At 39.4% G+C, this 26,743-nt stretch overlaps 1 protein-coding gene across 2 annotated transcripts in view; it reads right to left on the bottom strand.

Moving 5' to 3' along the window:
• GALNT7 (polypeptide N-acetylgalactosaminyltransferase 7) overlaps window positions 1–26,743 on the bottom strand; it is a 144,298-nt gene that overhangs the window by 10,077 nt on the left and 107,478 nt on the right. Inside the window, exons 3-9 of one of the 2 annotated variants that reach the window (XM_039243234.1) lie at window positions 18,085–18,251; window positions 14,144–14,274; window positions 13,372–13,451; window positions 11,124–11,306; window positions 7,927–8,044; window positions 6,118–6,240; window positions 195–413 (exon numbers count right to left, since the gene is read on the bottom strand). In XM_039243234.1, coding sequence (XP_039099165.1) covers window positions 195–413; window positions 6,118–6,240; window positions 7,927–8,044; window positions 11,124–11,306; window positions 13,372–13,451; window positions 14,144–14,274; window positions 18,085–18,251 — 1,021 coding nt within the window. Of the gene's footprint in view, window positions 1–194; window positions 414–6,117; window positions 6,241–7,926; window positions 8,045–10,799; window positions 10,983–11,123; window positions 11,307–13,371; window positions 13,452–14,143; window positions 14,275–18,084; window positions 18,252–26,743 lie in introns of both variants that reach the window. The other variant, XM_039243233.1, reaches the window with a different exon arrangement.

The following is a 26,743-nucleotide window of genomic DNA, read 5'->3' as shown; positions in this document are numbered from 1 at the left end:
GGACGCCGTGGTCAGGTGCTCAGGGGAGGTGTGAAGGCTGGTGGGAAGGTAGGAGAGGTTACCGGACAGTTTTTAGAGAAACTTTTCTCCAAGAATTTTTCTCTCTCACTCACACATTTCCATCTTTCTCTGCCTTCTCCCACACTCAGTCTCCAAACACAGTTTTTGAGATCTGAATACTGGATGGTACTTACTTCTCCCCAGTCGACATTTTTGGGTGGCAAAGGGTAGTGTGAAGTTATGTCGTAAGCTATTTCTTCCATGAACCACTTGAAACTTTTGCAGTTGTGATCCTCTCGAAATTTTTTCAGCTCAGATATATCCCCATATGCTAATGCCTTTGATTCAGGACGACTGGCATAGAAGTAGTCCTTATATTCATCCCACCAAACCTCTACGACTCGAACATAATTCTGTGAAAAAGAACAGATCATTATGAAAAAGGAAAATATCTGCAATGCCATCAACAGCCCATCTTAGACACATGAAATATCACCAACATACAATAAACTCATTTCGATAGGACCTGATATTTAATAAAACAAACATAAGTGAGTTAATGAGTCTAACAGGTCAATTGCTAAGGCTAGAATATCAGGTATGTTCAACTAAGAAGTAATGGACACAGAATCTGATGTCACTGAGCTGTAAGGTCACATATTCTAAGATCATATATTCCATCTTGCTTCTAGAGGAAGAAGGTGAAGCCCAGAGAGGGTTTAGGAGAGGCTGGCAGGAAATGGGTGCTCCTTTGCCTAGAACAATCTCTTTTAGAACCACACTACCAGCATGTATAGGGAAAAAGCTGGTTTCAGAAACCATCACGAAAAACAATAGCGCTGTTGAATATATATATATATATATATATATTTTTTTTTTTTTGCAAGGGGCTTTTTTGGTCATATTATGACTGTAATAGAACCATTTTGCTATAACCCAGAATTTACAGGATATTTTCACCAGTTGATGCACTTTAAGGAAAAGCAGCTAAAGAACAATAAAATAAGTTAACATTGTGAAAACTGACAAAGATCTGTATATTCTAAGGCTTACCTGAATGCATGCCTGCAGGCATGAATATTGTAATGGAGTGAGTACATTCCCAATCTAGTCCCTTGGTCTTGTACATTATGCACCAGCATATTTTCTCTATAAAAGGCTGGAGAGTATCTTTGGCATAGCAGGCCAGACAGTTTCTGTAGCAATGGCTCAGCCCTGTTGTACTGAGAAAGCAGCGTCGACAACACATACACAAACGGATGTGGTGGTGCTCCAATATCACTGTATATACTGAAAAGGGCTGGATTTGGCTTAAAGGCCGTAGTTGCTGACCCCGGTTTTACATCAGGGGTAGAAAACACCTTGTGTTCAGACTAAAATTCTCCTAGGTTATAACTACCAAAAGGTGAACATGTTCCCACAGGCATGCTGTTGCAAAAGCCCATGGGCTCAAAAAAGTTTTAAACACTACTGCTAAATATGTCTTTTTAAATTTTGTTTATTCATTTCTTAGAGAGACAGAGATAGTGTGAGTGGGGGAGGGGCAGAGAGAGGGAGAGAGAGAATCTCAAGTAGGTTCCCCACTGTCAGCGCAGAGCCTAATGCAGGGCTTGAACTCACAAAACCATGGGATCATACCTGAGTGGAAACCAAGAGTCACCGACCGAGTCACCCAGGTGCCCCCTTGCTAAATATTTTTAATTTTTGCAAATTCATCCAAAATTAGACACAGCTCGTGTCTTCTAAATACTAATGAACACAAAGAATTAAGTGCGCATACACAAGTTTAAAGCAACACAAAGAAAGAGCACTTATTTAATTGTTTGGGGGTGGAGAAGGCCAGAGAGCCACCATGGAAGGGCACTGGACAGCTCAGTCTTGAAGGACTGGTTAATTATGTGTGAATGGTATTCAGGGCAAAGGGCAACCCAAATGAAATATGGCAAATCACGGTGCATTTGGGGTCCTAAAAGTAGTTTACCATAACTTGTCGTGTTTTGTGAAAATTAAGGAGTTAATCTCACAAAGCATTTATTCTGGTACATAATAAGTACTCAAAAATAGCTATTACTTTTATTCTTTTCTAGAATTCTTTGAATATTATCTTTTAGCTGACAGCCATCCAGAGGTTTTAAGCAGGTACAGACATGAGATTTAATCTTCAGGGGAACAACACTGGTGGTGGAGAGGAAGATAGATCGAAGGGGATTGAGCCTGATAGCGAAAAGCCAAACACGAGGTTATTCAATCTCTATATGGGAGTCATCTGAGGACCTGTACTAAGTATAGAAAGGAATGGATTTCAGAGAGATGTATGAGGTAGACTCTTCAGGGCTTGGTACCGTGGGAGGGTAGGGAGGAAGACTACCCTAACATGCCCCGTAAGTTTCATTCATGGGCAAACAGAGAATAGACGAAAGGGAATTGCTTTTGAGAAAAAGTTAAAAAGTTCAGCTTTGACTCCATTGAGTTTGAAATGTCTGAGGGTCATCAGAAAAGATAATTCTGAGAGGCAACTGACTATTCAAAGTCTGAGGCTCAGAGAAGACAAACGAGCTGGATAAATACACAAAAACCATTAACACACCCCAGGTGCTCCCTAAGTGTAGACTACATGTTACATTTATCAGATAGTTTTTATGATATGTACAGTTCATTTTTAGAATGGATAAATATTTCCCTCACATCTCTTTTCCTTGTAGCATGGGCCTTCATGAGTCAATGTGACTTTTCATTCTTTGTGATTATGGGTCCAAATCCAAGGGCAAGTTCTTTTCCTGTAATGCCAGTCTGGCCTGGTGTTAATATGGTGCCCTTTGTTTTAGCATGGACATTTTCGTCTCATCCTCTATTCTGGCTGGGCTCCATCTGGCCATTTCTATGATAATTTGGCTGGTTAGAACGCTGTGTTCATTCTTAAGGTCTTGTCATCTCTGCTTCTGTTATCTACTTCCCTTTAAGGAACTGTCCCAAGTTGCATCTGCAGCCAATAATAAACTTCCTTCTGACTTCCTTTTGGCTTGGTTAGGGGCTCCAGAAAATGAATGGAATCAGAGTCCTATGCTCTTAGAATTTATGAAAACAGCACAACCAAAGAAACTTCAAAGTTGTTTGGTCAAGAATAGAAGACTTCGTCTTCCTGGCCTCTGTGTGAAGCAGGACATCTGGCCTCTGTGTGAAGCTTTTCTGGTTCGTCCCTGGTTTGAGGGACAAAAAGATATTAACCTTCTGGAAGCACTGTTCAAAAATCTGATTTTGTTTCCTACACAAACTCCTAATATAATTACTTTAATTTTTTAAACAAAAATAATATTTTACTCAAGTGTGAATAATAGGAGCTGGTATTTTCCTTTCAACCACCTTCCTACAGAGTGGTAGTCCTTTTTAAATTTATTTGAGATGTCTTCGTGGAGAATATTCAATATAAAAATCTTAACCAGAGTGGGATACAATCAATACTCTTAAAAAGTAATAAGATCCCTGATACACATAGATGCAAAGAGCCTCAACAAAATATCAGCAAGCTGAATGCAACAATACATTGGAAGGATCATACGTGATGAATAAGTGGGGTTTATTCTGGGAATGCAAGTGTGGTTTTACATCTACATTAACAAAAAGAAGGATAAAAATCATATAATCACCTCAATGGATGCAGAAAAAGCATTTGATAAAATTCAACATCCATTTATGATAAAAATTCTCAATAAAGTGGGTAGAGAGGGAATGTACTTCAACATAATGGAGGCCATATATGACAAGCCCACAGGTTAACATCATACTCAATGGTGAAAAGCCGAAAACTTTCTGTCTAAGATCTGAGACAAGGATGCCCACACTTGCTACTTTTCATCAATTTAGTACTGGAAGTCTTGGCCACGGCAATCAGACAAGAAAGAAACAAAAAGCATCCAAATTGGAAAATAAGTAAAACTCATTATTTGCAGATGGCATGACACGTTACATAGAAAACCATAAAAGGTCTATCAAAAAGCTATTAGAGGTAATAAATGAATTTAGTAAATAGGATACAAAATTAATATGTCTGTTGCATTTCTATAAGAAATTAAGGAAACAATCCCATCTACAATTGCATCAAAAAAACCTAGAAATAAATTTAACTTAAGGAGGTGAAAGACCCATACTCAAAAAATGATTAAGACACTGATGATTTTAACTAGAATTTAAAACTTGAAATAAAAAAAAAAACTGAAAAAGACAGTGAAGAACAAAATTGAAGACAGCACAAATAAATGTAAAGAGATACCACACTCATGGATTAGAAGAATCAATATTATTAAAATACCCATACTACCCAAAGCAATTTACAGATTAAGTACAATCTCTATCAAAACACCAATAGTATTTTTCATAGAATGAGAGCAAATAATCCTAAAATTTGTGTGGATCCACAAAACACCAAAGCAATCTTGAGAAAGAGGAACAAACCTGGAGGTATCATGCTCCATTATTTCAAACTATACTACAAAGTTAGAGTAATCGAAACATTATGGTATTAGCACAAAAACAGATACACACATCAATGGAACAGAACAGTGAGTCCAGAAATAAACCTATGCTTACTGAGACAGTTTTCTCAATAAATGTTAGAAAAACCGGACAGCTACCTGCAGAAGAATGAAACTGGGCCACTTTCTTACACCGCACACAAAATAAACTCAAAATGACTAAAGATTTAAATGTAAGACCTGAAACCACGACACTCCTAAGAAAACACAGGGACTAAGCTTTTGGACACTATTTTTTTGGGATTGGTTTCCTCAGGCAGGTGCAACAAAAGAGAAATAAACACTACAAAAAGCCTTTGTATAGTGAATGAAACCATCAATAAAATGAAAATGCATCCTACTGAATGGGAGGATATTTATTTGCAAATGATCCAACCAAACAGAGGTTAATATCCAAAGTATATAAAGAACTCACACAACTCCATATCAAAAAACAAACAATCCAATTAAAAAATTGTCAGATGACCTGAATGGACATTTCTCCAAAGAAGACATACAGGTGGTCAACAGACACATGAAAAGGTATTTAACATCACTAATCATCAGGGAAACAAGAAACCAGAATGAGATATCACCTCCCACCTGTCAGAATGGCTGTTGTCAAGAAGACAAGAAATAAGTGTTGGTGAAGATAGGAAGAAAAGGGAACCCTCATGTGGCCGTTTTTGAGAATGCAAACTGGTGTAGTCGCTATGGAAAACAGTACAGAGATTCCTCAAAAAATTAAAAATAGAACTACTATACAACCTAGCAATTGTACTTCTGAGTATTTACCCAAAGAATATAAAAACACTAATTCAAAAAGATATAGGTACCCCTATGTTCACTGCAGTTTTACGATACAATTTACAATGATAATAACCAAAATATGGAAACTGAAGTATCCATTATAAAACTGACAGATAAAGATGTGGGGTATATAGATACATTCTCTCTCTACTCTCTCCCACATACAAATGGACTATTACTCAGCCATAAAAAAGAATAAAATCTTGCTATTTGTGAGAACATGGCTGGACCTGGATGGACAACATGGCTGGTATTAGTGTAATAATAAGTAAGGCAGAGAAATAAGTAAAGCAGGGAAAGGCAAGTACCATATGATTTCACTTCTTTGTGGAATCTAAAAGAGAAAGGAACAAACAAAGCAAAAGAGAAACAGATTCATAGATACAAAGAACAAACTGATGGTTACCAGAAATGGGGGGCAGATGGGTGAAATAAGGGAAGAGGAAGTCATATACAGCATAGGAATACAGTTAATAATACTGTAGCAACTTTCATGGTGACAGATGGTAGCTAGATTTACTGTGATCATTTCATAATATATATCATGTATAATATATAACATATAGAAATGTTGAATACCTGTGTATACCTGTAACTAACATATATAATATTGTATGTCAACCAGATTTCAAATAGAGGCACAACAAAACAAAAACAATAAGGTGTTTCATGAATGAGTTCAGCTTAAATTGAAAGGGAGAAGCGGCATGCGTGCTTAAAAGATTTATTCCATTCAGAGAGCTGACATGTAAGTGACCATCATAGGCTGTGGCTTTCCTCCTTTTACCCAGAGACTCACCTTCAGAGTTGGAGAAGACCCAACGTAAATGGGTGGAGGATTCCCTTGCCAACCCTCAAGACGGTAGATGTGTCCAACACGGGAACAAGGCACAAACAGCAATTTGCCACCACACTGCCATATCTGTCAGGGAAAAACACATGTGGAAGTCGTTTCAAATACTAAGATATAGTTGAAACTTTGTCATCGATGTAAATATAAAATCTAAATTAGATACAGTGTCCATGGGGAATCATAAACTCAATAAATCCTAAAGTAATTTGCTTGTTTTTTCAAACTCCTATAATAACAAAGAAGGCAACAGGGAACGCAGTCATGTCCAGCCACGTACTTGCAGCTTTAAACACCATTTCCCCAATGTCACCTTGCAAAGTCACGCAGATTCCTCACTCCTGATGTTATTCACTGTTTCCACTGCTAATGTATTTCCCACCTGGGTGATTAGTATAATAACCTCCAAACTGGCTTCTTCGCCTTCAGCTTCTCTCTACTCAATGCTATCCTTATTTATAGTAAGAGATTATTCTAGCTGAAGGGCAGCTTTGGCTCACGTTATTCCCTTGCTTAATATCTTCAATAGGTTGCCACTACTTATCAAGTTCAATAAAAATCTCTTGGCTCAGCACGAAAGGCTCTCTTCCATACAGTCCTAACAGACTTGCCCACTTTTTCCTCTTGGACATCTTTCTTACCCATGCCGATTCTGCTAAACTGTGCTCCTCACTGTTTCCCGAATACAGTCTTCATGTGCCCACTTTTGCACCTTTCCCCGTTCTATTTGCTCTGAGGTCACCTTCCCCTCCTTTTATCTCTGCTTATTGATACCATGCTCACCTTTCTAGTTTGCCTCAAATCCTACCTTCAATATGATGATGTTTCTTTTTTTTTAAATTTTATGTTTATACATTTTTTGAGAGAGAGGGAGTGAGCAAGCTGGGTAGAGGCAGAGAGAGAGGGAGAGAGAAATCCCAAGCAGGCTCCATGCTGCCTGCACAGAGCCCGTCATGGGGCTTAAACTCATAAACTGTGAGGTCATGACCTGAGCTGAAACCAAGGACTGAGCCCCCCAAGTGCCCTCATGATGCTATTTCTTAAGCACAACAATTGAACACCAGCTACCTTCTCACCATATTATGAATTTAAGTACAATTCTAATCTCTTATGAGCTCTAAGTTCCTTGAGAGCAGGGACTGAGTTGTTCTTCTGTCTCTAGACATTTAAGAGAAGAGACAATAAATATCTGTTTAACCCAAACTCATACAGTTCTCTTTCTTTTGGTAAATGGGGGTGAGGATGGGTTGTAGCATGGAAGGCATTATTGTTCAAGGGCTGCCTCCACAACAGGGTGGGTGCTGCAGGAAGGCAGCCCCAGGGTCAGTCTGGGGGTGCCCAGTCATGCTTGGGATCTGCTGCTGTCCGGAATCCTCATGTCCGATACAGATAAAGGGTAACTGTGTCAGTGGATGGTCAGATGTGGCTCCCACACATGCAGGTTCTCCAAAGGGCTTTTATAACAAAAGGCTTCAGTGCACAGAAAGCCTGGGGTGGGGGGGAGGCAGGGAGTGGGAGAAGGAGGTATTTTCATTTTTGAAGTTTGCTGGCCTCAATGCTGAGATGGGCCACGTAAATACGCATTAAGTCTGGATTTTGCATTTTGCCCTATTTTTCCCCAAAGGCATGCGTTTTTGTAAGTCATTCTTTATAACTGCATTAAATAGGTCTTTTCCCAGAGAAACCAGCCTTAGCTAAAAGTCACCAAAGTCAGTAATAATTACTTGGAAAACTGCATTTGTTTAAAGAAAATGTTACCTTGTATGAGATCTCAAAGTTTTCACCACCCCAAATCTGGAGACCTGGATCATAGAGACCCAGTTCAAAGAAGAACTCTCGTTCAATGGCAAATAATCCACCAGCCATGGCGGGGGACCTAAGACAAGAAACAGTGCAATAACTATTAAAGATAAACCCCCAGAATCCCTTCACAAATAGACAACAAGCCTTTTTGGAACATAGTCTAAGTAATGCACAGAAGAGACAAAACGGATGGCCAAACATTAAGAAATTACGAAGTCTTCACAAAACAATCGGTTTATAATTCTCTGACGAATTTACAATTTCTATCTGAAATCCAATTTATAGTTCACTGCAAATTAGAGCACTGCATCATTTTGCCATTAGAGGGTGCCTTAGTACCTTTGTTGGTTTGAAAATTAAGCCTTGAGAGTTAGTTAAGATGGAATTTTCTCTTTCACTCCTAAAAATACTGAGCCATACCGCCATGGTCTGCTAACTGCTCCTACAATGATTTATGAGTCATTCTAGGATGAGTGAAACCATAGACCATGGAAGTAGTCTGTCATTTTTTAATTTTATAGCTCAGGGGCATGCCAAATAAGGGTGTAAATCATTGTGGAACAGCCACAGTTCATTCAGAATTTGCAAATGTAGCAAAGAGATGACACAAGAGAATTAGACATTAGCTATTTACTATGTCAGGAGGTAGGAATGCAAAAGGGTGATGTGTGGAGTTTCTTGAATGGAATCTTGAACTGGATACTTTTAAGGGACGAGCAAGCCATTCATATCACTAGAGCCAGTGATAAGGGTAATCATTTTCATCCTGTTTCCCACCCCCAATTAATTACTAACATATCCTGATTCTTAAGTGGACTCTCCATCAGAGTACTTTCTTTATCACCACACCTAATATTTAATCTGTCACTAAATCCTATTGACTCTATCTTGAGCCTGCGTTCTACTTTCCAACATCACAGCTGCCACCATCCTAGACCAAGCTACTACCACTTGGACTGCTAAGGGAACACCCCGACTGGGTCTTTTCCTCTGTTCTGCCCCCACCCCAATCTAATCACACAGCAGGCCGAGTGGACTCAACACGGGCCCAGGTGATGCAAGCCTCTCCCCACTCCTGAGTGGGCTTCCTCGTCCTGAGTTCTTCACTGCTCTGCTCAGGCCTCTAACACGACCCACCCTCTTCTAGCTCAGGGATTCACCTCCGTTGTTCGCTCTCCTGAAATGTTCTTCTTTCTCCCCAGGGCTGACTCCTCACCTTTCAAGTCTCAGCTTGAAGGGGACTTTGTCAGGGAGGCTGTTTGGGCTCCTCCCGACTGGATTAGGTTCTCCTTCCCACAAGCTCCACGTACTCTCTGATTTTTCTTCACACTACTTACTGCAGGTGCTGTTCCAGAGTTACTTGTGTAGTTACCTGTTTAATTTCTGTCTCATCCATTACATTTTAGGTGCCAGGAGAACATGTCTTTTAAAAATTTATCCCCAGAAAACAGTGTCTGGCACATACTAAGCACTCATTAAATATTTGTTGAATGGATAAATAATAAATCAAGTAATACTTTCAATATGAAAGGAAATCACATCAAGTGAAAGTCATTCTCTTATGCCTTCTCTTATGCTGCCTAACCTGGTAATAAGCAGCACCAGCACATTCCTGGTTATTTTCATGTCACATTTATTTAACTATCGTTTACAATTATTATAACCATGCTTTATTGATCTTTAAATGCATTCCTGATTATCTCGGTATGTCTTTTTTAAATGCATCTTAACATGAAAACCACTTTAAAAAAACCTCTTGACTAGCTCAGCCCATGGAATGAGCAGAATGTGAATATAATCACGACCCTTTATTTTTTACACCCAGAAATATTCATTAAATCAAGTGGGTAAGCAGTAAATTCCTGGCCTCTTTCAAAAACGAACCTCAAAGAGAAATTTGGAAAGTGTCAAAGATTAAAACTCTGTAATTTCCTTATGTCTGCCATCTCAGTATCTGGTCTCCTGGCGTGCCCAGATCCCACCAGCATTTGCATAACATTGGAAACACCTTCCCAAAGCAGAGTTCTAACACGATCAGCAGTATAACAAGGATAGAGAGACCAAAAGCAGAACCATAAGATCAGAAAAACAAAATTAGACACATTTAGAAGCCTATACTAACATTTGACCAAATATTTCATTTGGAGTCACTGTGAAGGACAGTAAAATGTTTCAGTTTAAAGACCAAAAGAACAGAGCAGCAGAACTGTTCTATTTGTCCCGTAAGAAGGGACAAAAGCTGATTCTGGAATAAAGTTTCCTTTTAATCAAGTGCTCTTCTGAGAAGGAAGAGATAAAGGATTTCATGTAATATGTTCCAAAGTCATGTATGTTTATTCATCAGATCCAAGCGGTACAAAATTAGTATTTACAAGTTAGCATACAAAACACAAAGAAGAAAAAAAACCCAAAGAAATCTCTTGCTATTTCTCTTTCATTGTTAACACTATAGCCTAGGGATCAAAGTGGATATAAAACTGGGATTGTAAGTAATTTATGCATTTTAAATGTACAGAATGAAATTATGGTCAAAAGACTAAAATCTGATGTCTAGTCTACTATGACAGGAGAGCAAAGATTTTTTTTTCACTTGTATTTGAAACCTCCCCCCAACCCTCCCCGCCCCAATGGAGCTTGCATTTAGAGAAAAAACAACTACAAAGTAGCAAAGGTGAACTCAAACCTCTGAGCTAATATTAGGGGAAAGACTGGTACAGAATCTGAGATAGCATCTACAGTGTTAGTAACAAATTTTTTAGCCTGGCAAAAGGTTAATAGGTTAGCAGCAACTGGAGAAAAGAAAAACATGTAAGTGATTTAGTGATTACCGATATGGTTCAGTTTTTGTCTTTCTCATTCTCTTCTCTTGATGGGTCAGAGGCACCCGTTTCCAGAGCATACTCCAATCCCATGCTCCTCGGGCATACCCATCTTCGTCACCACCCCCTTGGGGTACAATTTCATATGTGTTGCCATTTATGACATCTATAATCGGCACAGTGCAAATGGTTCTGTATTGTGTTGATGATGGCAGCAAAGATGAAATGGAAGGTATGTATGGACCCACATATTTATACAAGTACATGGGGAAGGAAAAAAAAAAAGTACTTAGATAGACATTCCACGTAAGAAAATAAAGTAGTAATCTTTACCGATAAGGTTCAGTTTTATGCTTTCTTTTGGCCTTTTCCTTGTGGCTTAGAGGAATACGTTTCCATAGTAAACTCCAGTCCCAGGCCCCTCTGGCAAAACCATCTTCATCCCCACCTTGCTGTGGTTCAATGGAATAATCATTCCCATCTATGTAATCTATTAGAGGCACAGTACATGTAGTTCTGAAACATTTACAGAAAATGAAAAAGCATTTAAGAACCCAAAACTGACTAGTTTAGCATGCCTAACTGTATTATCTCTTTTTACTGTTGATTTTTTTTTTTTCCATTAGGGAACTTTAATGGGTAATAGAAGTAATGTCTTTGAAAGTCAAGGAGCCCTTTTCTGTAAAGGAAGGACACAGGAGACTTTTCCCTCAGCTTACAGACAAATGTTGAGCTTAATCATGTTTTCTCGTATTTACTTTGCTCCTACAGGCAATTTTCTCTTGGTAATTTTACATTATTTATCAGATTTTCCTGACTGTTATTTTCCCTCTTATCCCTCCATTTAAAAAAATGAATATGAATGTGTGAGCGTCAATGTGAACATGCATGTGTGTGTGAATATGAGTGTGAGTATAAATGTGTGAATGTGTGAGCATGAATGTGAGTGTAAATGTGTGTGACCATGAATGTGTGTGACTGTGAATGTGTGTGACTGACTGTGCGTGTAGAGAAATAAAACCCTCTACATTCTTAGTGGTTCTCCCAACTTTCTGTCACTTTCTATTCCTTTGGAAACAGTTATTATGAAAATCTGTTTCTGTTCCTTTAAGTGACCTCCTTTTCCTATTCCTTTTATTGCAATAAACAGCTTTCGTTGCAAGAAAAAAAAAGGTACTGTATTGCATTCCTGCTTTTTTAAAAAAAGAGAAAAAATCCCTTAAAACTTGCTGAAGAACTGAAGTAGTACTCTGGGAACTTGAAGCAAAAAAATACCTTGTATTTGGGCTTCATAAAATTCTAGTTCTATATGACTCATTAGATGGAGGATCAACTCTGCAGACAGTTTGGCTTGTTTTAATGGTCATCCTATCAGAAAGGATTTTAAAATGCATTTCCTGAAGCAGGGATTACAGCTTTACATAACCATGTTATGATGCTTTTTAGATGCTTAGAAACCAAGGAGAAAAGAAAAACCTATAGACTTCTAATACGGGGGAAGTGGATTTGAGACAGATGCTGTATTCTCTGCAGACGGCGGGGGCAGGGTCACTGTGGGATATATGTGAGAATGCCACAGGGTCCTGTGGAAAGCCACTTCCTTATGATGGCTAAGGACTGCTGGTTTTCACCTGAAGAGGTGGAGGTGTGTCATCTTTCTTCACTTCTCACGATTCTCAGATTTCTAAATAAACAGTGTAAAGTGCCCCTGAGAGATCTCAGTTTCATGGTTCATTGGCTGTTTGAATTGGGGCGAATTAATGAACTCTTCTAGGCTTCAATATCCTCTTCAATACAATGTAGCTAATAATATCTATCTTGCAGAGTTGCTGTGAGGATTAAGTCAGCGTGTGAAAAATGTTTATGATAGGCTTTCAGACCAAATCCACTGATGATTAAATCCCTCAAAGTTCTTCCTTTGATTCATGTCATTTACCCCAGGAACAGGTTTTATTTCCCTCAATTCTGAAATAGTCAGAATTCTACACTAAAAGCAGGGAAGGCTTTTGGAACTGGGAGATTAAATGCTGCCTTCCATTGTTCAGACATTTCTGTAAATGTAATGGTGATGGCCAAATTTCCACAGAATAGCTGTCTATTTCTAAATTTCTACAGGAACCCAAAGCCTTGACATGGGTAACAGCTGGTCCTTTTTATCTAAAGTAATAATTCACAAAAGGGCATAAAAACCCAATAGGTATCATCTCAAAAGCATGGATCTTCAAGTCTTTAAAACTGTTACCACAGCAGAGAGGGGGCAATTAACATGACTCTTAGACAAAGCTTTTGGAGCTAGAGGGTTGTCTGTTCACTAACCCAACGGTAAGATGATTCTTGAGTGAGACACCTGACAGCTTATCCCAAATGCCAGCCCGCCTGCATGTGAATCAGCCCAAAGTATCTGTCTGGCTCCACCCCAGGGAACAACTGGCTGAATGATAACACTTAAAACACAGCGCTTGAGGCACTGAATGGGACTAGAATCAGGAGAATGAGAATATTATTTGTCCTTCTAGGACAAGGTTTACTTTTCACTCAGGAAAAAAGGAAAAAAAAAAAAAAAAAAGCAAAGTAATGTTACCTGTCCTTAGATATGGGAGCTACAAGCGGTGCATACCAGTTAACCGCCACCTCACAGTGGGCATCAAGGTATATCAAAACCTTAAAAAACAGAGGCAGGGAGAAAGAACACTCTTCAAATATGGTACATCACATATCACACACAATTTAAAATGAGATGCTAATAATAAATTAGCATTAGAGTCAATTCTGACACAGAAGGTATCTGTTTAATAAAGCCAGCATTTCAATTAAAAATAAATATGAAGGGTACTTAAGAATGTATATGATCAGGGGCGCCTGGGTGGCTTGGTCGGTTAAGCGTCCGACTTTCGCTTAGGTCATGATCTCGCGGTTTGTGGGTTCGAGCCCCACGTCGGGCTCTGTGCTGACTGCCAGCTCAGAGCCTGGAGCCTGTTTCAGAGTCTGTGTCTCCCTCTCTCTCTGACCCTCCCCTGTTCACGCTGTCTCTCTCTCTCTCCTAGAAATAATTAAATATTTAAAAAAAAAAAAAAAGAATGTATATGATCTTGGGGCACTTGGGGGCTCGGTTGGTTAAGCAGCCGACTTTGGCTCAGGTCATGATCTCACAGTTTGTGAGTTTGAGCCTTGTGTCGGGCTCTGTTGACAGCTCAGAGCCTGGAGCCTCCTTTGGATTCTGTGTCTCCCTCTCTGATCCTCCCGCACTCACACTCTGTGTCTCTCTCTCAGGGAAAAAAAAAAAAAAATTGTATATGATCTTTTAGTTACCAAATCCAAGATGTTGACATTGTAAAATGTCAAATGTTTCCTACCTGTCCAAGTTTAGCCTTCTGGGCGCCAATACTTCGTGCTTGAATTAAACCTTCTCTTCTTTCATTTCGAAATACCTTCACTAAGCCATTCCACAGCTTAATATAGTCATCTAGTTTTTCTTTTAAGTGTTCTATGAATAAAAGAATTCAATCAACACTATAAATTATATTTACGTACATAAACCGGTTAAACTATAATTTTTCTCAACAAACAGGCATAGGCAACAGGTCCAGTTTATCAAACAAATTGAATGTTTACAGGGAAGTAAACTAAAGTGGATTGTTTGAGTTCATTTTTAGCTTAATATGCCTACAGAGAGCTGGTGAGCCTGTCATCAAACATCTGTCCAAACATTAAATATACGATGACTATGTCAACTGACATGAAAACTTAAGAAAATCCACATATTAATATCTAAAATCTATATGGCAAACATTTTGGTTGCTTTAGCAGCAGTAATGGTTCCAGGTTTCTGAAGATACACGGACTATAAACAACATTATATGACTTTACTGGAATCTATATAGGGTATAGGTTAACATGTTTCTAGCTATAATCAGTGGTGAAGGTTGTAGCCGTGGTGTGATATAGTTCCCATCAAGTTGCCAAACAATAACCAAAGGATCCAATTTTCTCTGCACTGGGGTATTAAAAAGTGTATATATATATATATGTATATGTGTATATAAATAATTATGATATATACATATGTAAATATTTAAACATAAGATTTATGTATAATGAATAAGTATACATACATATTTGCAATCTGGTAGAAGAACCTTTGTCAAAACAAAGACACGTTTGCCAAAGTTTCCACCTTTGTTTCCCAGTTGCAAGAGAATAACTTTTGTTTGTGTCACTATGAGCCCTTGAAATTGGTCCATGACAGCCACAACTAGCTCTTGGATCTCTAAACATGTTTCTTGGGTACATAAAATTATTTTTAAGTTGTTTAAAACTTTGGACCATGAACACGTAAAACACAACAAAGAAGCTATATTTAGGGATGAACTAGTCAGACTGTGCACTTAATACTTGACATAGTTAGGGAGCAATACATTTACTCATGGGTATTCAGGATGGAGAAGAAAAAATTTACCTTTTACTATTTTGGCATCCAGTTTTCATGAGTATTATAAATAAAATTCTCATGCTGAATTATAATTTTTCCCCAGAAAAATCTAGGTAATTTTCCCCTGCAATTTAAGTGATTTTTTTTTTTTAAATCTTACCTTATTTTTTTTCAGCTTGGTACAATCCTAAATTACTTTTTAAAAGCACCTCCTGAATTGCATTTCAGTGCTCTTTGGACTGTGCAATCTAAATAAATCTAAAATAAATTGTTATGGCCAGAAAGGAGTTGATGGCCTGTACTTCAAATTTAGATTCTTTAGTTAAGACGGTCCAAAAGGTAAGTTGGTCACTCATGTGACTTCTGGCTTCTTTGGGATCTCGCATTGTGGTAGACTCTAATAATGTTCAAGACATTCGCCTCTTCTCGGGGAATAACTATTCTCCCCAGCGCGCTGAAAGCAGGCTAGACCATGTGGTTTGCCATGGCCAACTAGATGCGGCAAAATGACGTGAGGCACTGGTGAGCAGAAGTGTTAAATTCCCACCAGTGCTTCACTGTGACTTCTTCCTTTGCACAAGGCAGGCCATGTGTGAGATCAGGCTGCCTTGCAGTGAAGATGTGGGGCAGCGCTGGGGCTGACCCACAAGAAATGCATGGTATGAGCCAGAGAACTGTATAACCCCGTGTTGTTACGAGTCACAGAGTGTGGAGTCCCCTTTTACCGTGGCCCCATGCAGCCTCAGCTGGCTGATGTACAGGCAGGGAAGAGTGTGCTCTATTTCAAGGCCCCAATCCTTGTTCAGAGAGGACACTGTATTTTCCAGAAACCCCACTGTTACGAGCCCCCAGCTCCTTTGTGAGGTTTTGTATTAGTAAAGTGTTTTGTTTTTCAAAGAAAAATTGTAACTCTAACTTTTGCTTTCTGAATATATCGGGGTAGGAACAAACCAAATGTTCACTCATTAAGGACAGGACTGACAAAGTTTAAGGCTGTTGTGAAACTGGGAAAATGAGAGACCTTCTGTACTTCTGTTCAAGGGGAGCTCCTGCAGCGCCTCTCTGCACTCGGCAAAGAGAAGCAGGTCCTGAACTTGATGGCTACTAAACTGTACTATAAGAGCCTGAATATTAGAGCACTGATCACAAAAAAAAATTTTAAGTCAAATGGACAAAAAAACTGAAATCCCAAATTTTGTTCTCCTCTTCTGAAGCCAAGCAGTTATTTTAGGATGGGAAATACATTTTAGTGTATCTGCACTTTTTTTTTTTTTTAAAGGATATGCTAAGCTTCTGCTTGTATTAATAACGTAAGGCTTCTTAAATCAGCATAATCACATACATGAGATTTCCCAAAGTCATTTTTGTAGACGTAGGCTTTCCTAAATCTAAAATACTGTTGGTACCAACAATATCACTTTGAAATGTATTTTCAAATATTTATCTTGAGACAGGAATCGTATTCTTAATGAAAGCACTCCTTGTCACAGAAAATTGCAATTAATATGTCTAAGTTAAAGGGCATTTGTTAGGACTAAATATTTTTGGAGATTACAGTTTTTAGTGTAATTAAAAGTGATTAGTTGGGAAAAAAGTGATTAGTTGTACAAAGATGAGGGGAAAAGGAAAGAGGCCATATTTCTGTTTCTTCTCCGTGCTGACATCTGTGTCGATCAAGATTCTGGTCATGTCCTTGCAAAAACAGCAGAGGTTTATCTATATGGCGAGATTTACAAATTAAGTTTTGGAGAAAGCTTTTGTAAAGCTATTTTGGATGATATTTTCAGGCTACCCATGTTCTGTCTTCACTTCTAATATATTCAGTGGTATCACTACTTGTACACAAAAATTCTCTGCAAGACTTATTTGCCAAAAAAAAAAGCAAATATCCTGTTGTTATTGGGTAGCCTGAGCTCTTTGGTCAATTTTCAAAGAATCTAATTCAGTTTTATGACAAGCAGAGAGTAATAAATAAATAGCCAGATCTGGGTTTCAGCAGCACCACTACTTTTTTTATTTAGCATGCTGATTTGGGGTCTGAACTAGAGCATTATCTATCTTCTAATACGTGTGCCAGTAAGAAGATATATTCAGCTTACAAGAAATGTTAATATAAAAAAAACCCACTTATCTGGAAAACCACTGCTCAATCTCTCTCTTGCCAAGTTGAACCAAGACTAACTAATATCTCCCTTAACACTATAACAGCTGACTCCTTAAAGAGAATAAAAAATACAACACAATTTCCTTTTATTCAACATACTAAATCAAATACAGAACAAAATAAGCGTTAGTAGATACTTCTGTTCTATGCAATGATGGTCCACGGTGTCTGGTCAAATTCAATATTTGCATCATTATTCAAATGCAAAAAACAGGCCATTAAATAGGTATATGGGCTTCAGTTTGGCAGCTATGGATGGAGTATCAGGTGGCAATACAATATACACACAACTGTTGCACTTTTCAGCCTTTCAGTAAATTATCTCCATGACCAAATTTTGACAAAATCCAAGACCTAAAGAATTGGTGTAGTGTTAAGATGGTAGTGAAATACACAGATTTATGAGCCTGTAGATTTGGATCTGTTAACTACTACCTCTGTGATGTTTGACAAGTTACATAACATCTCCGAGGCGCCTGTGTAAAATAAAGATAATAACAGTATCCATCTCAAGGATTACTGCCAGGATTAAATAAAATAATTTACATATAATGCCTGGCACAGTGCCAACTTGATAACGGATGCTATCGATAGATGCTAATTATTAATTTTTAAAGACTAATTGTTTTAAAATCATACTTTGTAATTATGCATAATTAGCTTATTTCGCAGACAGAATGTCGATTTTCCACAGCCATTACCTTTATTACTGAAATCATCAATTAACACAATTTCTGCTAAATATTTCCTTGGAGTCCTTTTAATGACACTGTGGACCGTTCTCATGAGGGTTGACCATCCTTCGTTGTGGAAGACAATGACCACGCTGGAAGTGAGCAGGTTCTCATCATAATGCCAATACTTGCACCTGTGAAAGGAACATTCGGTCGTGTTTATTTAGAGAAATCTATAATGCGTGGCTTCAAACTTACTATGATTATGTTTTCTGACTGGATTAAATATTACTGACTCAAACGAGGGAAGTGAATGAAATACAACCTTTTATATTTTAACAGAAACACAAAATGGAAGAGAGAAGATGCTGTGAGATGAAGTCACTCACAGCGCAACTTCCTCACCAATTGGCACTTGCTGTGAGGTAAAGAGAATTAATTTCTGAATGTATGCTTCCCCTCCAGGGGCACTCCATATCTTCACAGCAGTCAGAGCTGGGCTTTCCCCCACACCCTCATGACTTGGATCTCAGTTTGTTTTCCTTTTTAAAACTTGAGTTTCTAGGGCAAAGGATTTATTTCACTTGCTGTGTATGAACCACCATGTAGCTGAGTTTGAAAGCTGTCCTGTTCTAATATGGCCAAAACCCTCAGGAAAAAAAAATGAAATAGGCTGACCTGTAGCATATATCAGACATTAAAAAATTAACTGTTGAATGAATTTTAAAAGTCCTAGTAATCTCGGGAGCCTGGGGGGCTCAGTCGGTTAAGCATCCAATTCTTGATTTTGACTCGGGTCATGATCTCATGGTTCATGAGTTCAATCTCTCTTTCTCTGCCCCTCTCCCGCTCATGCTTGCTTGCTCTCTTTCTCAATATAAATAAACTTAAAAAAAAAAGTTCTAGTAATGTTTAGTTATTAAAGAAGGTATTCAACTATTTTACACAAACTATTTGACACAACTACAGTAGGAATAAAGTTGCCAGGAACCTTTTTCTAATTGATAGAAACTGAGAAAAGGGCCTGATAAAGACTCAAGGAGCCAGGGAAGATTCAGGGAGTTTCACAAAAAATACATGCGTGCGCGTGCACACGCACACACACACAGTATATATACGTACATACGTGTGTATATAGACACACATTTATATTTTGTTTGTTTTTTTAACCTCAAAGTTTTTCATGAAGTAAATGAGCTTGTTCTCAAGATTAAATGTAAAGCCATAGCAGCAGTAATTAACGTTATCAGCTTGATAACCTATACCAGCAATTAGAATAGTAACCATTATTAAAAATAGGTCCTCAGGTTGCTCAGGCAACCTTGTTCCTCCCCTGAGGATAAACACCGGGCTTAGGGTGGAAGAAGTGGATGGCACAGACGCCAATTGATTTATAACAGACAGGAGAATTGGGGAAAATATTCCAGACCTGGGAGGACATTTGGGACTTGCTGATTTCTAAGGCAGAGTATGACAACTTGGGGAAACAAGCAGATAGGGATTCTGAACAGGAGGCATAAAGGAGTTGAAGACAAAGAGGGCCTGGGAGAGGGTAGGCAAAGGTAGAGTGAAGATGGCAGAGAGGGTCCCATGAGGGACACTGTCACTGTCCTGGGGAACTGCACAAGTGGAGAGAGTTTAAAGGTCGGGGCGTGCTGCCTTGCCTTCTTCCACAAGATAAGGGACAACAGAACTAGAACAGAGTGCACTGTCTCACCTTTCCATCTCCTCCTGACCATGTACAGTTTGCAAATAACTCCAGAGATGTAAATTCGATTGTGTGCCAGGAACGTCTCCTGGTGGATATTTTTCCTATTTGTCTCAAAAATTATAGAAGCAATATAGAACTTGTGCAATATAGAAGTTTATTAAGATGAAAGTTCCTTCCCTTACTTCTCCTCAACTATGTCAAATCTCACATCCTAGGGGAAATCACTGTTAATGGTTGGCTATGTATTTTTAAATTTTTCTTGTGCAGACATATAAATGAGTATATATGTAAATGAGTACGTATATTCAGATGAGTATGTATAAATTCTTCTTCCATGTGAGTATGTACAGATTTATCATATCATTTAATTCTTTTTAACTATTGCATAATATTCCATAGTATGGCTGGTCCATTATTTAACCATCTCCTTACTGATGGGCATTTCAGTTGACTCTAAAAATAATGTTACAATGGTCTTCCTTATGCATATATCTCCATGCTTTTCCTATAAAATGCTCAAGGCGGTACACTCATTAAGGACAGAAGTCTCATCTATTTTGCTCACCCAAACTTAACATATAACAGCTGGTCCATAAATTTTTAAAAAATTTTTTGACATTTATTTTTGAGAGACAGAGAGAGACAGAGCACAAGTCGGGGAGGGGCAGAGAAAGAACGAGACACAGAATCTGAAGCAGGCTCCAAGTTCTGGCTGTCCACACAGAGCCCGACATGGGGCTCGAACTCACAGACCATGAGATCATGACTTGAGCCGAAGACTGACGCTTAACCGGCTGAGCCACTCAGGCACCCCATTGTTCCACAAATATTTACTGAATTGCTTTGGGGACATTTTATTTTTTTTTTATTTTTTAAAAATATTTTTATTTATTTCTAGGAGAGAGAGAGACAGCGTGAGCAGGGGAGGGTCAGAGAGAGAGGGAGTCACAGACTGAAACAGGCTCCAGGCTCTGAGCTGGCAGTCAGCACAGAGCCCGACGCGGGGCCCGAACCCACGAACCGCGAGATCATGACCTGAGCGAAAGTCGGACGCTTAACCGACTAAGCCACCCAGGCGCCCCTGCTTTGGGGACATTTTAAAAATACTTTTTGATGTATTTTTTCTCAGTAATGTCCACTCTCTACCCCACAATCCCTCTATTTTGAGGTACCCTCAAGAACAAGTTCATATGGCAGGTGGAGGAGAGGATATTCCTCTTTCACAGAAAGGGGGAAGAGACGGTTTTCTAGTGAGGAGGTGTAGAAAATCTGGAGGGACCAAGATGGGAATAAAAGCAGATGGGGCATGGGACTTGCACGTGGCCTCCGGGTCTGACCTTTAGGAGGAGACAACCCCACAGGGTGTGGCTGTAGCACAGAACAGAAATAATGCTGATGTGTATTTAGGCAGAGAGAGTTAAAGACAATTCCCTTTCCCGCCTCTTCTTTGCAGGCTCCCTTGGCTCTAGGCTGGAGCCAAAGAGCCTAGAATGTTGACATGCTTTCTACGGGAGTATGGAAGGAAGCTGAGAGTGAAGATCCAGGGGCCTCCTGGGAGTCACCATCGTTAAGCACTGAGACGACACTTAGAAAGTGATGGGTTAGAAGGCTGAGCTAGGGCCTGGGCTGTGGGGTTCAGAGGATCCACAGGACCAGTGGAAGCCAACGCAGAGTGAGTCCTTGCAGTGGGGCAGGTATGGGAAGGGACCATGGGTCCCAAGGGCAGCAGGAGAATTGACCAGAAGTTACTACGGCAGGGTTTCCTTCAGCAGCAAATGCAAGGAGGTCATACACCTGGGAAGACAGGAGAAGGCAGCAGAGATGGAGGGCAAATGGACCAGAATTACCCATAACACCTCAAGGATGCGAGACCCTTCTATCACCTGGATGCTACAGAAGAAAGAAGAGAAGAGATGAGACCCTATGGAGGACAAACAGCCCAGAGAGGGAGTTTGAACTTCAGGCTGATTGGACACTAGCCCAAAGGAGACCCTTAAGCCAATGCAGATTGGGTGACCTTTAATTACTAGTTTTCACCAGCCACCATCAGCCTGAATGCAGGTTCATGAGAAAGGTTAGCTCCTTGACAGCTTATCTGATTTTCCATTGTAAGATGAAGCCACTGTGTGGAGCACACAGAAATGGACCTTATCATATACAGAGCCTTGATGTTAAGACTTATTATTGAAAGAAGCACCTATAGTATTGTAAAACCCCCTATTTTGCATCCTTTCTCTCACTTCACTGGTGTAGAATTTATAGTAAGTTCTAATAAGAAGGAAGGCCAACTGAAACAAGAATGCCACATTTAAACGGATGGGTTTTGTTATAGACTTTGGACTAATGTCTGCTCTCTGGCGCTTCATTTTCCAAGAGAGCTAAAAATCCTCTAACAGCAAGGACAGTAGTGCTTTAGCATTTTCAAGAGGCTGTTCTGGTCGCAAATACTCACATTCAGATTATGGCTTTGCAGTGATTAAAGCTATAGTTATTCTTTAAAGTCATTTAAACAGACTATTCTCATGGGGGCTATGTGCGCCAGGTGTGGGGGATCAGAAGAAAAGATGGGAATAAAAAGTCTCATGGTGACTCTTCTAGAACTTAAAAAAGTAGATTTCAACCCCAAAATGAAATGCCTGTGTATAATTTACTTGTATTCTCTCAGTACCAGCTATGTTTTTTAAGATCAGTAGCTTGATATATGGCCGTGTTGTGTTTAGACTTTATCAACAAATAATATCTAATTCAGCAGACTATGAAAAACGTTTTAGGCTGCAAACTGCTGCAATCCATATATACTATCATTAATCTATAGGGGGGTGGGGGTGTGTATGCACATGCGTGCACATATACGCACACTTTTTTAGGCATAGGAAACAAATCCTTGATTTGGGAAACACTGTTTTTCTTTATAAACTAACTACTTTTATTTTTAAATAAATTAAGAATCTTTCCTGTTTCCATCTAAAACCTTTTTGGCTCATTCCCATAATACAAGGAAGTGGAAAATTACTTATGATTTACATGAAACAGTGCTGACACCCAATGGCTGAATAAATTAGTAATGTAGAATATAAAATTTAACTTAGCATTCAGAAACCAATATACATTTTCAGTGAAAGGCAAATTATCACTGTTAAACCAAATCACTCAAACTCAACAGACTGGGGGGAGTGGAATCCTACCCAAGTGTTCAGTTTCTACACACTCTGATTGGAAATGACACAAAGGAAGCCCCTTGAGAACACTCTGTGGTAGATTTTATTCCTTACAGTTCATTACACATACCAAAATAGAGAATGTGAGCATCGAAGAAATTTATAAATTACACTTCCTGATCACCATTCTCTGGATATGCTCCTTTTTGTCAATGGATTTCCCAGAAAAGCTTGCTATAATCCAGATGTGGAATTGCTGACATAAAGGTGCAATCTTACAACCCTTAATCTGGCTACAATTCCTTTACAAATACAATTTAAAATTACAATGGCCCTGGATATATTTTCTGCAACCATATCATACAGCTAGCCCACAAACTGCTACAATGTTTCTCCCCCACTACGGTTTTTTTTTTTAAATGTTTTTTATTTATTTCTAGGAGAGAGAGACAGCGTGAGCAGGGGAGGGTCAGAGAGAGAGGGAGTCACAGACTCTGAAACAGGCTCCAGGCTNGAGAGAGGGAGTCACAGACTCTGAAACAGGCTCCAGGCTCTGAGCTGGCAGTCAGCACAGAGCCCAACGCAGGGCTCGAACCCACGAACCGCGAGAACATGACCTAAGCAAAAGTTGGACGCTCAACCGACTAAGCCACCCAGGTGCCCGTCTCCCCCACTACTGTTAAGCCTAGTGTTTCTCATTTGGTGTTTTTGCAGTTGAACTCAGCATAAAATACCTCGTTTACATTTATTTTTCATTTTTGGTTTGGGTCTGAGCTCCAGCAGGCTCTGCTCTCTTAACCATCCTTCCCAGTTTTCTATGTGGAAAATTGGATTAGTATGGTGTCTATCTCTGGAGCCACTGTTTATATGGACAAATATGAGAAGGTCAAATATAGTGCTTGAAAGCTATGTGTAATCCTTAAGAGGTTGCTCTCACTCTACTCATCAATTTCATCTAACTGCACTATCATTCACGCTATATCTTTACCTAGTCCACAGGGATCTGTAAACTTTACTCAGCTATCCTGCTAAATCAAGACAAATTAGGTATCACACAGTCTCCTGGTCCACTAAGTAGGTAAACTCATCCTTTTTTTTTTTTTTTTCTTTTTTTAAGATACAGTTACTAGTGGGGTTTGATTTCTTTTCATAGACTCACGCTGGTACCTAGTGAAAGTTACTTTTTAGGTATGAAGAAGTGATCTCTTCTAGGATCTTAAGAGCAGTACATCAGTATCAAGTTTCCAGAACCGAACTTTCTCTCTCCCCTTTGGAAAATGTTGAAGGCAATATTTTCCCACTTCCAGTTTCCTAAAATCTCTCCTCTTCTTCACAATCCCTCTAGATCATTGACAACACTTGTTCTCAAACTCATCGGGTAGGTTCCTCAGTATCTAGTGCATCAATTAAAGATGATGCTTTAAAAGCCTCAACTAAAATTTAATGTACTTAGGTGCCTCCTTATTCTGTGCTCATTATATTTGAATTTAATTCCTTCTTAACATGGTGTTTTAAAACTTTCAATATGGAGATCCCTCCTTAGGCATTTAAGAACAAAAGAGTACTGCGCAGGTCTGTTTTTTCTCATATGAAAACCACACAATGGGCCCTAATCATCTGCCTACTCTTTGCCTTTATTTTACACCAAACAGATTTTTTAAAAAAAATTTTTTTTTTTAATGTTTTATTTATTTCTAGGAGAGAGAGAGAGACAGCATGAGCAGGGGAGGGTCAGAGAGAGAGAGAGTCACAGACTGAAACAGGCTCCAGGCTCTGAGCTGGCAGTCAGCACAGAGCCCGACGCGGGGCTCGAACCCACGAACCGTGAGATCATGACCCAAGCGAAAGTCGGACGCTTAACCGACTAAGCCACCCAGGCACCCCGCACCAAACAGATTTTTAAAATGATTTTTCTTTGGTTATCTTTGGCAGACACCACTGGGGATGAATGATGCATGTCTGGAATGTCTCCTGCTTCTCAGAAAGCTGCCCACCACTCATAGTCCTCCTGCCCAGGCCCACTGTCTAAGAGTTGATAGCAGTTGCTGAGGAGAAGAGGCCACATCTTGTCATCTCTGGTCTGGCAGGAGAGAGTAGCAGCAAATACTTGCCCAAGGTGGCCAGAGGCCCCGCCCTGGACTTCGAGCTTCTGAGAGTTAGTTGGGCTCTAGTAACCTCTTAAATGATCTTGTGAGGTGTAGGCCGGGCAGCTATTTTCATGGACAAAGAGAGAAGTAGAGATACAAGTCTATGAACTGCAGAAAGAAAGAGTGTATGACTTGGGTTCTCAACTTTTCATTTTCTAGTCCAAGTATATTTCCTAGTCAAGTGTATTTCCTGACCCTAGAATTTTTTCTTCTTTTTTTAATGTCTGTCTGTCTGTCTATCTATTAAAGGTGCTTTGTGGGAAATCTTATTTTATTTTTTATATCTATCTATCTATCTATCTATCTATTAAAGGTGCTTTGTGGGAGATCTTATTTTATTTTTTATACCTAAAAGACATTTTTATAAATTCTGATACAGTCACTATTACACTATCAGAGTTATTTCTTTTTTTAATGTTTTTATTTATTTCTAGGAGAGAGAGAGAGAGAGACAGTGTGAGCAGGGGAGGGTCAGAGAGAGAGGGAGTCACAGACCGAAACAGGCTCCAGGCTCTGAGCTGGCAGTCAGCACAGAGCCCGACGCGGGGCTCGAACCCACGAACCGCGAGATCATGACCTAAGCGAAAGTCGGACGCTTAACCGACTAAGCCACGCAGGCGCCCCCAGAGTTATTTCTTAAAATATCCTTTTGTTGGGGTGCCTGGGTGGCTCAGTTGGGTAAGTGTCTGATTTTGGCTCAGGTCATGGTCTCCCTGTTCAAGAGTTCAAGCCCCGCGTCGGGCTCTTGCTGACAGCTCAGAGCCTGGAGCCTGCTTCAGATTCTGTGTCCCCACTCTTTCTCTGCCCCTCCTCCACTTGTGCTTGTCTCTCAAATATAAATAAATGTTTAAAAAGTTAAAAAAAATCCGCTCTTTCCGCCATCTTTGAACCCATGGAGGCCTGCTGGGAACAGGACTCCTGAAATGACAAATATGTCTGGAAGGCTGTGGTCCAAAGCCATTTTTGCTGGCTATAAACGGGGTCTCAGGAACCAGAGGGAGCACACAGCTCTTCTTAAAATTGAAGGTGTTTATGCCCGAGATGAAACTGAGTTCTATCTAGGCAAGAGATGTTCTTATGTGTACAAAGCAAAGAACAACACAGTGACTCCTGGTGGCAAACCGAATAAAACCAGAGTAATCTGGGGAAAAGTAACTCGTGCTCATGGAAACGGTGGCATGGTTCGTGCAAAATTCCGAAGCTACCTTCCTGCTAAAGCCATTGGCCACAGAATCCGTGTGATGCTGTAGCCCTCAAGGATTTAAACTAACTGAAAAGTAAATAAATAAAAGGTGTAGATTTGTTCTCTTGTAAAAAAAAAAAAAAAAAAGTTAAAAAAATCCTTTTGTACAGGATTTTAATTCCTTGTTTATTACTTCAGTAGAAGGATTTTACTTAGAACATTAGGAATAATTTTTTTCAAATGTGTGAAAGTAGATTTTTATTTTTTTAAATTTTAATTCTTTTAAAAATATAATTTAGGGGCGCCAGGGTGGCTCAGTAGGTTAAGCGTCTGACTTCAGCTCGGATCATGATCTCACAGTTCGTGAGTTCAAGCCCCAGGTCTGGCTCTGTGCTGACAGCTCAGAGCCTGGAGCCTGCTTCAAATTCTGTGTCTCCCTCTCTCTCTGCCCCTGCCCCACTTGCACTCTGTCTCTCTGTCTCAAAAA

This window comes from Hyaena hyaena, unplaced genomic scaffold, assembly GCF_003009895.1.
Source record: "Hyaena hyaena isolate Hyena2069 unplaced genomic scaffold, ASM300989v1 scaffold_226, whole genome shotgun sequence".
NCBI classification, from domain to species: domain Eukaryota; kingdom Metazoa; phylum Chordata; class Mammalia; order Carnivora; family Hyaenidae; genus Hyaena; species Hyaena hyaena.
The sequence above is the reverse complement of the archived record's forward strand: the minus strand, read 5'-3'. Positions and strand labels throughout refer to the sequence as shown.